The sequence below is a fragment of the Diadema setosum genome, chromosome 6 (assembly GCF_964275005.1).
Source record: "Diadema setosum chromosome 6, eeDiaSeto1, whole genome shotgun sequence".
Taxonomy (NCBI): Eukaryota; Metazoa; Echinodermata; class Echinoidea; order Diadematoida; family Diadematidae; genus Diadema; species Diadema setosum.
In genome coordinates this window covers 15,849,240-15,864,457 of record NC_092690.1, presented here as the reverse complement: position 1 = coordinate 15,864,457, position 15,218 = coordinate 15,849,240, and the positions used below count along the sequence as shown (strand labels likewise).

Genomic DNA, 15,218 nt, shown 5'->3' with positions numbered 1-15,218 from the left:
TAGATGCAGAATACTGAAAGATGGATTATTTCGGAAATCCTTCAGTAAACAGGAGGACACGACGATTTCAATCTAAGACTTGAAATTACAGATGTAGAATTTATTTTCATGGCGGCACTTCGACACAAGTTCTGGGTGGTGTTTCATCAACGAGTTCGTCGGAGTTTTCACCGACAAATTTGCTATCAGCCAATCAGATGCAAGGATTTCATTAGCTTTTAACAGTTGTCAGTGTAAATCCTTGCGTCTGATTGGCTGATAGCAAATTCGTCGGTGAAAACCTCCGACGAACTCGTTGATGAAACGCCCCCCTGGTCTCTTGTTTAGTAGCGTTTGCTTACTTGCGTTCATGATAAGAAGCTTCTCGGTGAGACATAGGTCGCACCTCTTTGACTCGCTGGTGTACGGGAAGGCATGGCTGGCGATGGACCATTCGATGGTATACGGTGTGCTGTTCTGGTTCAGGTTCCAGATGAATTTGGAAAGCTCCGTGCTGTTCTTGTACCTTTCGTGGCGGAAGGATTGGAGGTGGTTGTTGTACCTGAGCTTGAAGGGGGGCTCAGTGACGCCGATGTAGGTCATTCTCTCGTCTGGGGTTATGACCTCCGCGTTGTAGATGAGATTGGTTGCAAGGCAATTTCCTTGGAGTGGACAGAGGTCCTTGTTCCGGCAGTTGCACGTTTTCCTGTTAGATTTCTTGACATCTTTCATGGTTTGCGAGTTGTGATTTGTGACGCCGATGTAGGTCATTCTCTCGTCTGGGGTTATGACCTCCGCGTTGTAGATGAGATTGGTTGCAAGGCAATTTCCTTGGAGTGGACAGAGGTCCTTGTTCCGGCAGTTGCACGTTTTCCTGTTAGATTTCTTGACATCTTTCATGGTTTGCGAGTTGTGATTTGTCATCTGGAACCTGAACCAGAACAGCACACCGTATACCATCGAATGGTCCATCGCCAGCCATGCCTTCCCGTACACCAGCGAGTCAAAGAGGTGCGACCTATGTCTCACCGAGAAGCTTCTTATCATGAACGCAAGTAAGCAAACGCTACTAAACAAGAGACCAGAACTTGTGTCGAAGTGCCGCCATGAAAATAAATTCTACATCTGTAATTTCAAGTCTTAGATTGAAATCGTCGTGTCCTCCTGTTTACTGAAGGATTTCCGCAATAATCCATCTTTCAGTATTCTGCATCTAATTGTGAACTATCTTCATTGCAATTTATTTGTTTAATAACTCTTAACAATTTTGTTTAATAATTCATCGCATATTTGGTTAATTTGATGCATGTATACACCTGGGCTTCCTTTACATCAATGCAAATTTCCAGATGCTATTACTCATACGTAATAATGAAAGTGATTCAGTACGCACTGGCCTCTATTGTTACTTTGTTACTTTGTTATTGTGTCACGCGCTATAAAGCGCGTCAAGTCTACCCGATGCATTGAACAATTGTAATTATTATTATTGCGTAATAATGAATGTGATTCAGTATGCGCTGGTAACTACGGTCATAGCGCACAAGCTTATGATGTCGATGCATTGTCCAACGGTTTAATCATTGCCCGATATACGTAATAATGGATATGATTAAGTGCGCACTGGTCCCTATGGTCCAGGCGCGTATAGTTTGTTTTGTTTTGTTTTTGTTTTGGTATCACGCGCTAAAAATGCGTTAATTCAATCCAAATGCATTTCTGGGATGTATTTAATCATTGCCTGATGATTGCCCCTAAATGAAGGTGGCATGAAACTCCGAGTAGCAATAAAATACGGATGAACCTGATGTCAACCGAGTGAACTTGTTGCAATACTTCTGTCTAAAGCTCTTCCTTTGAGGATATCGAGCACTCTTCATAGAAGGATAGAATCACCAATATATATATATATATATATATATATATATATATACTCCTAGATGGGTCATTTGGAAGACATTTCCATTTGTTTTATATGCAAATTTATTATTACATAATCAATGGCAGTTTACGCAATGGAGACACGAAAATTGTCTCCTTAATGACCAGTTGTCTCCCTAATGAAGACACTTCCCCCCCAATATGTCTCCCTAAGGTGCCAACTAGGGATATATATATACATATATATATATATATATATATATATATATATATATATATATATATATATATATATATATATATAATGGTATTATGGTATTATTATCCGCGTGTTGGAATAAGAGCATGAAGACGATGAAGACAAACAAGTTGACATAATGCATTAGAATCCAACTTCATTTATTTGTAAACCAAATTTTCGACCCTTGCACGGATCTTCCTCAGGGTAACAGTTACCCTGAGGAAGATCCGTGCAAGGGTCGAAAATTTGGTTTACAAATAAATGAAGTTGGATTCTAATGCATTATGTCAACTTGTTTGTCTTCATCGTCTATATATATATATATATATATATATATATAGTTAGATGGATGGATGGATATTAGCGCAATGGTTGGAATAGCCAGCCAGAGTCTCAGGATGTAATCCTTTAGTTTTGATTCCAACTAGAAACTCTCTATGAGCTCTAATGACAGCTTAACTTCTGCGAAACTTGGAAGGGTTGTCACGCGAATGAAGTGCAAGTGGTGTTAAGTGGCAAATGGCACGTGCCTAGTTGTGTGCTTCCCCTGTGAAACCACATCATATCAGTTTCTTGTCCGATGATTCAATAAGCGATGTGAGATATAATAGAAATGTTTTTGTAGGGTTCATGTCGCACGGAAATACGATGGAGAGAGCACAAAACGTAAAAGATCTTATGCACATGTTCAACCCTTCTAGTGTAGCTTATGGTACCACCCGATGTGTTGCTCACTGTGATGGATACCAAGGATCAAATCACATCTGATGAAGTTCATTGAAACGACACTGCCTATACATCGCACGAGATATTGGACATGAATTAGCCGATATGCAAACACTGAAGATGGGCAGAGATATTTAGCAACGCATTGTGTACTCTATCTCGGATGCGTCCGTCAAGTATAAGCAGTATAGTAGTAGTTGTAGAAGAAGTAGTAGTGGTAGAAGTAGTAGTAGTAGTGGTAGTAGCAGTGGTAGTTATAGTGTTGGTGTTACTTAGTGGTAGTAGTATAGTGGTGGTGGTGGTAGTTAGTGGCATCAAAAGAGTCTTTATAGGTATAATTTACTTTATTATAGATAATGAGCTTTGGACCAAACCAAACTATTGCATCCTTAATTGGAACATGGTTGTCTTTGTTGTTTGTGTCTAGGCCTATACATGACGTGGAATCTCCACCCCCCCCCCCCCCAAGGAAAAAACAAACAAACAAACAAACAAATGAACGAACATTTGTCCCGGTGGGTGTGCGCTAACTTCTCAGCAATAAAGGAAACACATGTTGTAGTCTTTTATCACTAGCAGTCGTTGGTTAAACCTTCGTTCATTAATTACCTAATTATACAACACATTCTTGATCGCGGCCTTATGTGAGAAGACAGTCCATTGAGGGTTTTTCTGAGAAATTATCACGTCGTTCTTAAGGAGCTTAGCCATAATAGTCAATGGAATGACACTTCCATTATGCAAGTAAGGGATATCCTAATTGTTACTAGTATACTACATATTACTCGTATACTATTCTCGTATTACTAAATGAAAAGAAGTTACCTATATTAGACAAACCCTATCATAACCAGGAAGCTTCTCCCATGGGAGGTATTGCCCTACAATAATCACTCAAAAAAAAATACTAAGAGATTAATGACACTGTGTTCTTTGAAATGTAGGCATTCTACTTTCACTCTGAGTCTCAATGCAATGTTCCATAAATAGACAGTCATAAAGAACGTGCAAGTCCTGACAGGCCATCTATTTCCGGTCATCTATGAGTCGGGTCATGTTAAAGCTAGCTTACAGGGGTAGTCGGGTTAACGTTGTTTTCGTAGTGAAAGTGGAAGTAGAGGGGGATGATAAGAAAGATAAGTGCATTGAATATCCCCTTACAGAATCAAAACCTGTCTATCCATCCTGCCATCCTAGATGATAATGATAAATCCACGGAGTGTACTTTGTTTGCAGCTTATATGTAGATAGCTGTGAGGGAGTCAACATTCTGAGAACCAAACAGCCACAGGAGAGATCAGTACAGCAGCTCCCATTTTCCATGTGCATATAGGTTGATAGTTCTACACAGTCATTTATTTCCTGATCAACTTTAACCAAACTGAAGTCTATCTCACCAAGATGTTCCGAAATACGCAAACGATTGCATTCACTGTCGCGACTTTTTTGATTGCAGGTGAGAGTCTAGTTTAAGTCGGTGGAAGCATTTTTTCGTTCCTTTTTTTTTTGGGGGGGGGCAATATTATAGTGACATATTACTGCATGTTGACTTTAAAGTAGAGAGTTCAAACAAAATGGTAGAAATTCCATCAATATGGAGATTGCAAGGAGAGTGAAATGAAGGAAATGATAATCACGATAATAGAGTTTCACGTGTTTCGCAAAACTGTCATGTTGGTCAAACCCACGTAAGCTGCACAAAGGCAATGATACCTTTAATTCCTCGGAGAAAAAAAAAATCAAGAAATATCAAACTAATTATGTCGCAATTTCATTATTATTTCATTTACTTAATGGTCATGAGTGTTAGTGTTGATCTAACTCTTCAAAAATATGCAATGAACACAGCTTATTACTTGTTGTGATATTTCCAAAAGGAAATTATGTGACATTTAAAACGTCCATAATATATTTCATATTCTTGTACTTTAATCGTAGTTATTGAAATCAACTTGTATATGCAATGTGGATTCAGAGTGGACATAAACATTAATCAATGTGTACCTGCATATTTGTGTTTAACTTGGATTAAGTATTGTCTGTGCGTGTTGAGCCATTTCATTTTTTAATCGTGAAGGAGACTAAGATGAAATGTAAAATGGTATCCTGGCTTCCTTTACTGAAAATTGCGTCTTAATCCCCGTCGTGAAGGACTCACTGTTAAACATGATTGGGTTAATCGACCTACCATGAATCCAGGTACGCTTACTTCAAAAAAAAAAAATCAACCAGTAATGGTTTATTTGTAGCTCCCTGTTACGGTTTGGTATTATCATTGATAATTTACCAGGTAACACACTGTCTCCGACATCCGCATCGGACGCTAAGCCAGGCAAAGAAGTCATTTTGTCTTGCCCGCTTACTGCAGTTAAAGTCAAGAGGAACACAATAGATCACGCTACTTGGTATCATCAGGACCAGGTGAGAGGAAAGATTTACGTCATGTTATCTCATGTTTATAGTGCAAGATTCCTGAACAATTCGGCATCATCTTCAACTATCACACACGTTACATATAAATAAAATGATTATAGGCCTGTGTGCTGGAATTAGAGTCAGGACTTCATTCACTTCATAGCACTTAATAACAGGAAGAACTGTGAAAACACTTTGCAGGAAGGTTACACACTATCATCTCAGCGGGATTGTCATTGCATATAACGATGACTGCGTTGTTCACAATACATTATAGAATGCTTATCACACGTTAGTCAGTGATAAATGCTGTATTCAATTTGATCTGTTGAGCGTGTAAATTAGCAGGAAGGAAAACATAACTGGATAATGGAACGAATCACATAACCAATGAGCTATACGTCTGAAAATAACTGATTTTATCTAGACTGAAGAGTAATTACTCAAGCTAAAATAAAACTACACAAATGCAAAACCTCTGGAGAAAACTAATTACCCGCGCATTCTATATTATGCAATCTCTGTGCTCACGATGGACCAGCGGGGAACAACGACCGAATGAAAAGACGAACTGATAGTGATCTTGTAATTTCATCCGTTTTCGGCATAGTCACCATTGTATTCAGACGTTCAGAACGTGGTAGATGCACTGTAAAAAAATTAAAAAGTAACCAAGGAATGCAAGCCATGCTGGACCAACTGACTCTGAATTAGCCTTATGGCTCTGGTAGAAATTATCCAACAGCGCCCTCTGGAATCATGAATCGTACAGGTATTCATTTGCAACTTGCAACAGTAATCATTTTACAGAAACGACTTTATGGTGACTTTTCTGAAAGAGACTCCAAAGCAGCATTGACCAATGGGGCAACTTCGTTCAATATGAAGCATATCAGTTTCCAGTAAACATAACTCCCTGCCTTTCGGAACCAAATGCAAGAGCTGAAGTAGTCTGACTTCAGTTTGTTTTGGGTCGACTTATAGAGAACACATTTTCATGCATGCGTGATTTGCTGATTTGTATAGACCTTGTTGTTTTTATGCCTCCGCCACGAAGACATAAAGGAGGCATTATGTTTTTGGGTTGTCCGTCCTTCCGTCTGTAATCAATTTTGTGGACAGCGTAACTAAAAAACAGTTTGAGGTATCCTATAGTGGTGAAACTGGGCATGTATGTATGAGTGGGCAAAGTTGTACTTTTAGGTGCACATGCTCGATGTTAAAGGTCAAAAGATCAAAGTCAAATGCTCAGAATTTCACTATTTTCCCCATATCCAAGTAGTGCCTGAAGGTATTTTCTTGAAACTTAGTGTATGCATGTACAACCAAATAAAGATTCTCCAGAGAGATTTTCGGGTCATGAGGTTAAAGGTCAAGTCAAAATGTTGAAATTTCACGTTTTTCTCCATATCTCACAAATGGTTCAAGGTTTCTTCCCAGAACTTAGTATGTATGCATGTACTGACCGGCAGTGACTACCTAGGAATATATGGGTGGCATGGGTCAAAGGTCAGGGTTCAACGGTCAAGGTCCACTCCTCAAAATGTCACTACTTCCCTCATATAATAATATGCAATGCCTGCAGTATTTTACTTGAAACTTTATTTATACATGTATTACCTAATGGAGATTCTGTGGAGGGTTTTTTGCATAAGGTCAAGTGAAAGTGCTAAATTTCACTTCTTCCTCCATATATCGAAAGTGGCTGAAGGTATCATCTTGAAACTTAGTACATATTTGTGCATGTTCTACCTGACAGTGATTCTCTCGGGAACTTGAGGGTCATAAGGTCATAAGGTCAGTGGTCAAAGGCCAGGTTCAAATGCTAACATTTTCTCAGATGAAAAATGAACAAACAATGTACATCAGTGGGTATACACTTTCTTAGGTTAGTTCATAGTGGATCCAGGGGTAACTACCTTCGGACCGGGATCAAACTAAAGGCCAGTTTTCACAGTTAGTTCTTTACTGAATACACATTCTAAAATTTTCTGCAGACTTGGCAAGTATGTGCCATGTGGTAGATTAATAAACTATTTGACACCGTACCCTTCCCCAGCCCCAACAAAGTTTTACTGTGTTCATCTAAGCTAATTTCTGCAAGGTGTTGAAGTTGAACTTCCATACTCAGGTGACCGCGAGAATTTCGGATATCTTGGGGGGGGGGTTTCTCTCTGGACTGTTCTGTTTCGGGGTTTTCTTACTTTAAGAAACATACATGAGATATTGCACTTATATTGTCTATCAAGTGCATTACTTTAGAATTTCAAGCAAACTTCGGTACGTAATTTATGGTACTGCGTTTAATTCAGAGAAGAAAAAACAATATAAAATAAATGTATTAAAAAATGATCTCAAAAACAGAACAGGGAGACGGAAAGTGGGAGAAAAATTGCAGAGTACCGGTGCCAGTCGTCGTGCGAAGTTACATTCATCATGGACAAGTACCGGTATAACCTGACATTTGATTTCTCCAGAAAGTCAGCAGAGCTTGTCATCGCAAATGTGGGGCCAGAAGATACAGGCAAATATGTCTGCGTCGTGGGAGCTTCTGAAGGCATAATTCAGATAGAAATTCAACTAAACGTGACAGGTATGTCGATCAATAGACAAAGTAGTAACTGCCTTAATTTATAAAATAGAGATACCTTATTTGAAATAACCATCCAAGGGAGCGATTGTGCTCAATTTGTGACTGACCATTTAAATCGGTGTTTTGAGACGTCTTTTATTCTAGCCTGAGTCAGGACGCAAACGGGGTTGAACTAAACGTGTTACAAAAGCCTGAATATGGCTAAAAAAAAAAGGTAAGCACAATCTACTGCTGTTCCTGTTGAAAGTTTTTGCCCTTAGAATGATACGTGACTGCGGTGATTCCATCTTTATACTTTCCACTGCTTTTGCATCAGCGAGTTACCTCGATATCAAGGCACTGTTTACCATCAACTGAAATACCGTATGAAAAGAACGAGAAAATATATCCAAGCAGAGCGGTCACAAACGGTTTGTTCGTGACTGCTCTGCTAAGATGTATTTGCCATTATTCACTGCTACATTGATATACGTTTATGTCTCAGTGAAACACGTGACATGATAATCAGGTTTTGCACTTATCCTCATATATTTCTCAGTCTTGCAAGCATTCATTGCATTTCGAAAGCATTTATCAGTGTCATTAGCTCCCTGAGGAAATTAGCTGTGAACATTTCGATTCTGTAAATTCTGGATAGGAACTAATGATGACATTTTCTATTGCAAATTTACACCTTGGACAACCATGTACGTCCAGTGGCAGCAGTTGATGTGCAGACATCTTCGTCCAACAGTACTGTGAATCGAACAGTCATAGCAAATATACCGACAGATCTCACCTGTTCCATCGATTCAGCGAGTGACCCAGACACCACTGTTCGCTGGGAAACTGGATATGATATTCAACTCCAGATGGTATGTGGCTGTCTGGTCATATCTTGAACTCTTATGGGCTTTCTCTGTTAATTGTATCCTATATTATATTTTGATGTAGATTTGCTTGATAAATGGTAGCAATATAAAACGTTTCTCATAGACGGCAAATTCATGTGCGCACGAACATCGTAATGTAGCTAATTACAAGCAATTCTCATCCTTTACTTTTTACATCACATAAATAAGATACTAGTACACTACGGTCTTTCATCAGATTCATTTTGTCAATTCGTGTACCATTCTGTCAATCTGTTAGAGGTTACATATTTCTACGTAGTGACTTCACGTATCCAATAGCTTCGTATTATATTATGCGTGTTTTTATGTTTGCAGTTATAAGTGTGCATTCATGTAGGGTCTGTATAATTAAGTGTATTTATTCATCTGTCTTCCGCCAATGATAGATCAATAATTCTGGCAGAGAGAATGGCGCTTCTGTGCGCTTCGTTCCAAAGGAGAAACACCAGGGCAAGTACATCGATTGTATTGTCACCAATGATGGTGTGGAAACCCGCCAGCGAGTGCTGCTTCACGTCCAAGGTTTGTTCAGTTTTCGCATCGTCTTTCTACATATTTTTTGTTTCAAAAATTCATTTTATAATAGCAACAAGCACTAAGACTTGGGTCTGTAGAATGGAGGTCATGAATAATCCAGTCTTCTTGGCGCACAATTTGCATATACACGAGTAAGTAAAAGCCTCTTTTCTCACCTGTGTAATAAACATTACGATTCTAGAGGTCTCTCCTTTTACACAAAAGAATAAAAGAGAAATGCTAGAGAGACAGTTTTGCAGTTGTTGATGTTGTTGTTCCTTTATCAGTGACTAAGGGATTACATGTTTCATACCTTTCGGGGATGTACATGTAACTTTCTTTAATCAATATTTCTCCTTAATTCGAACTAGCGCTTTTAGGAGTATTACTATAACAATATTCGTTGGACGGAGTTCTGTAGATACCTAAAACAGAATGAATGTGAAATACCATGAAACAATACACCTGACTTTCATATCTCCTTCACATCCAGTGTTAAATATCGCAGTGGACCAAGGACACGTAGTGATCAGCAATGGTACGGAGTATCAGGGCGCACACACATGTTTCTATTTGGGCGTCTATAAGCACGGTCAATTTCTGAGGAGACCGATGTGCTATCACAACAGTGAAGCCATACCTTTGCCTAAAGATGAGGAATCCAGAGATTTTGGAATCGTCGTCTGTTCCATGAATATGTGCAGTGAACCGATTAGAATCGATCCATCAGGTAAGAAATTTCAGATGTGTTAGAGGACATAAGTGCTCTAAACCTAAATCCTTACCCTTTCCGCCAATCCGAGCCAGTATTTGAATTCTTTTCAAGTGCAGCTGAAACTGTACATTCTGCATGAGGTATCGGAGACTTCGGTTGACATTTTTACGCCATTCTGGTTGATTTGCAGACGACACGAATCATATGGATGCTGAAGCTCCCTCCATTCGAGGTCATGTCATGGTCATCAGTCTTTCCATTGCTGTCATCGCCATCGTTGGTGTCGGATGCCTCTCCATCGTCGTCGTCCACGCATTAAAGAAAAATCGGGGTATGAAAATAGTTTGTACGTCTTATTCCATGTTGCTCAAAAATTTGAATTTGGATGATGTTTAAGTGAACAGGCTATCAGGTGTCCGTGACATTTTATCTTGAAAGGTAGTTTTTTTTATGTTATTTTCTTATTTAATGTTTCATGAGTAAATAACGCAGGGAGGCAAATGTCATGCTCACAAGGTTATCTTAAACAAAAAAGAATGTTGATGATTACCACGCAATGAAACTGTCGGCACAGCTTCTATTACAAGGACATTTTTTGAAATAGATTTGAATTAGATTGAATTTAATCACACTGATTCATGTTCCAAATTGTGGACATTATGAACATACAACATAATTATTATAGTGACATTTTTGAAGATAATCATAGCCAGTGCTTGTGCCTCTCCATCGTCGTCGTCCACGCATTAAAGAAAAATCGGGGTATGAAAATAGTTTGTACGTCTTATTCCATGTTGCTCAAAAATTTGAATTTGGATGATGTTTAAGTGAACAGGCTATCAGGTGTCCGTGACATTTTATCTGGAAAGGTAGTTTTTTTTATGTTATTTTCTTATTTAATGTTTCATGAGTAAATAACGCAGGGAGGCAAATGTCATGCTCACAAGGTTATCTTAAACAAAAAAGAATGATGATTACCACGCAATGAAACTGTCGGCACAGCTTCTATTACAAGGACATTTTTTAAAATAGATTTGAATTAGATTGAATCTAATCACACTGATTCATGTTCCAAATTGTGGACATTATGAACATACAACATATTATAGTGATATTTTTGAAGATAATCATAGCCAGTGCTTGTGAAATGTAGGCTTTCTATATGGAATATAGACAAACATAGAATAGTTTAACAATTTTTTTAAAGAATATAAGGTTATAAGCGTATTATAGGATAATGTACAATGTGCTTACATTTACATTATTAAGATTGTGAATAAAACAAAATAATATTTCAATGTTTACTTTTTTGGAAATTCTACTAGAAATCATTCATTTTACAGAGACATTGTATTACTACCTTTCAAACATCATTTATGTTTTTCAAGAAACATTTTCATAAAGCTCATATTCAAAGCTTTCAAAGCTTCGTGCTTGTTTCAATGAGTGATCGAAAGAATCCCAGAGCTTAGAACCAGTGCACATATTTTTTTTTTTTATTGCAGAAAATGGTTATTTTGTTATTCTTGTGCAACACTCCCGTAAATACAGCTGGTGTAGCGTTAATCTCTTGTACATGAATCAACCCAACTGATGGCGATATGAATGAGTAATCTGAAGAATGGGGTTTTCACTAAACAAGACATCAATTCGTATGTTATGATATAAGCGGTATTGCATATCAATTTCATAATGAGCTTCATAACGTTTGATGAATTACACTACAATAATGAAAAGGATGATAACGATAACAAGCGTGATTTATTAAACTTTATAGTGGCTTTGTTAGGAGAATCAACGTTTCTACATCATTACGTACCAAATTCACGCAACTATTCTATCGTTACTTTCTTTCATAGAAAATAAATCAAAGAAATAATATTCTGGTAAATCATTAGCCTACAATCCTTTCCCCCCTGAAATTCGTGCCTTTTTAATGTTACAAGGTCAAGGATTGAGTGTGTTGTTAATTTTTTTTTATTTGAAGATAAACAAATTTCGGACCAAACTTAAAGAGACTTATTCCCTCTCTCTCTCTCTCTTATTTACATACACATGTGTTTGTGAGGGTTTTTTGTGTATGTATACATATCTCTTTGCTTGTTATAATGACGAAATTATCCTTTGTCCTCTTGTGTGTTCACTAATGTTTTTTTTTTTTTTTCATTCTAATCGAAAATTATCCTACAGCTGAAAGTGTCTACGGCGAAGCACCGCCCCCCATTCCGCGATCTCCTCCGGTGCCTCCAACGCCTCCAACGCGTTCGCAGTTTTTCCCACATGAGGTGAACACACCTGACTCTGATCACATTTACGATGAAGCAGCCTTTACTGTCATGTCAGCACTCCCACGCCCACCAAGCTCTTGGTTTGAACGCGTGAGTATCCAACTCTATTGTCATATATCACAATATGATTATGCAAATAAATTTACATGCAGTAATATCGGCACATTCATACATGATGAAAATAGATGAAATGCGAAGGGCACTGGCATGTGTCCAGACACCTAATGTTACTTTTTTTAATTTATGTTTGATTTCCCCTACATGATAAGAAGGGCACTGGCATGTGCCCAGACACCTAATGTTACTTTTTTTAATTCATGTTTGATTTCCCCTACATGATAAGAACTTGTATCAGCGATATCCCTGCTTTAGAGGCAGAAGACGTTTTGCTTCTCGTTTGGGAATGAATTTAGATGAAGTGATGTGGATCAATGCGTTTTTGCTCCGTATAGTGTTATGGTTTTATTTTTTCCTCCATCTATGATGTAGCAGGCTAACATTCCTGATTATATGTATATTGAAACTGTTCTCTATAACTGTACCACTTGGAGTGAGAAGCGATTCGTATGCTAATGGCGTGATCAATCATTCAGGATAACCACAAGCGTTCCATAAATGCTTTTCAGACAAAAAGATGAAGATAGAAAACTGAAACAAAATGCCATGAGTACTTCAACATCCGGTGATTAATTGCACCCTGAGAGCTATATCATTAAGGCATATATAGCCGGGCGGTACAAATGCCTGATGCACTTTTAGTTTCAAAGGGTAAATTTTCAAAGGGAAAAATACTGAGTAAAATACTTTCAGCATAACAATGTGTAATCGCATTGCATCCGGTAAACTACACAAGTTTTGCGTATTACTTTCAAAGCTGACAATAAGAACTTTAACCTTTGTTCAACTTCTGCCTAATTTTGATTTGGCAAAAATCGGTTTTATTATGGTATTTGTCTTCAAAACACTAAAACATGCACATGGTATATTGCGTCGTGTGTCCCTGAATTTATTATTGAGCATCACACCGTTTTACATGGAGGTCCCGTATCCTTTTAAAGCCTGATACACTTGCCAAAAATCAATAATTTACATCTCTCAATTGCATTGATTTTATTCAAATACCTGCAGATATTATGAAATTGTACAGAGTGTGCCTTATTCATATCAAAAATCTACCACATGATGAGAAAGATGGCAACCGAATGAACAAAGTTTTCATATAGCATTGATATCAAAATGCATTTATTCAAATAAAAGTTAGGCACGCATTGAGCTTTTAAACGCAATGAGTTATTAAGAAAAGCCATGTCACAATATTTCCGCTTTGCAACAACGAGTCGTATGTATACATATATATATATTTTTTTTTGGGGGGGGGGTCTTGGTTTGGGAATATGGCATTCTTATTTAATAATCCGTGATAAACACAAAATTTTGCTGTTTTGCAAAAGAAATACCAGCGTATAGATGCCTTTGTTTATCAATGCAGTCCATTTGCTTGCTTCTGCATTTCTGTTTCGGCAGTCGTGGCATATAAAAATGCGCCGCGCCTCAGAACCTTCAAGCAGTCAGATGTTCTTGATTCTTTTCCATCACACTTTCCAAGGAACTAAAGAGTTTGGTCAATCATGTCGTCTTGATATCGTTGTTCCAATCAAAACTTCGATTACTGAAAACCACCTAATACTAGTACCTGTCCCTCTTTTAAAGTTTCATAAGACATAACGTTATGAACGCTCTGTGCACAACAAAATCGCAGAATTACTGATGCAATCAAACAGAACAAACTAAGAACGAGTGCCCATGAATGAGAAATGACAACCTATACAACAGTGGAAATTTGTGACAAAGCGCGATGGTGCACTAACTAGATATATGATTGGGATGTTGAGATGATGGTATGCCTTGAATCTTTCCACACTTTTATCTGTACACCTTTACCAGTGGATTACACTTTCCTGTCTTATAATCTTTCTCAATGAAAGCATCGGGCTATATTTGTTTAATGAAACAGCAAACATAATATGTGTTTGCCTAATGTGGTGGGGTTTTTTTCAGTCTGTATCGTTCAATGAGGATGTCTGTGACCCAGACGTATTTTGCTCTGATGACGACCGACATCAACTATCCCCCCGGGTTTGTGAAGACACCTTAGACAGATGTCACCCACTGGCAAGCAGAATCGGCCGCCGTACTCGAAGTAGGACTGCGCGGAGCTCGACCTCGACCTATAATATGAGAAGTTCTGTCCGCAGAGTGCTGGACAGAGTAAAAGCAGTTGGCTGGTCTTATTTTTAGTGTTGTTGATATGATGCTGTTTCTCTCTTAAATCAGTTATGAATGATAATGTTTAAACTATTATTATGTCTAACTTGTTTTCACGCAAAATATTCATATTTTCCATTCATGGGGATATTAGATTTCTATTGAAAATCTAGTAAATTTTGTATTTCAAATGGATTTCAAGACATATGATACTGCTTTATAGAGGATACATTAGCTCTTGAATGGCAGAACTCGTTGATTCCCAGCACCCATCACTCTAATCAGCAGGAGAACATAAAAATCATTCGGAAACTATGTGTACACCAACAGTTTATTTCCAATACATACATTTTTGGGCATCTTATCCTTTGTCAAGTGATTCACAGACTGCCAGAGTCTGTAAATTCACACATTTTCACGAGTGACTTCTCATTAAACATTGGTAAAGCTTGAAGCAAGTAAACAAGGTCATGGAGGTCTGCGGAGCGTTGAATTGTCTCTATACTAGCGGCCTGGAACAGTATCATGCCAGCATCTTTACGTCCGATTTTGCGAGTTGTGAAAAAGTTTCTAAATCAGTTATTTAACTTGAATTCACACTCTGAATGCACATTGTGGAATTGAACCTCTAAGGTGTTTAAATAGCGAAACGGAAATTAGGTAGCCTTCTGCATGGTCAAGGTTGCAGGATGATTTATTTGCTTGT

The 15,218-nt window shown here is 38.0% G+C and overlaps 1 protein-coding gene across 1 annotated transcript; it reads left to right on the top strand.

Moving 5' to 3' along the window:
• The first annotated feature begins 1,024 nt into the window (after positions 1-1,024).
• Positions 1,025-14,629, top strand: LOC140229567 (uncharacterized). The gene is made up of 9 exons (XM_072309814.1): positions 1,025-1,034; positions 5,118-5,248; positions 7,607-7,835; positions 8,532-8,689; positions 9,115-9,250; positions 9,738-9,974; positions 10,150-10,290; positions 12,150-12,337; positions 14,306-14,629. The coding sequence occupies exons 1-9, from the start codon at positions 1,025-1,027 to the stop codon at positions 14,543-14,545; spliced, it is 1,470 nt and encodes a 489-aa protein (XP_072165915.1). The 3' UTR covers positions 14,546-14,629.
• The last annotated feature ends 589 nt before the right edge of the window (positions 14,630-15,218 follow it).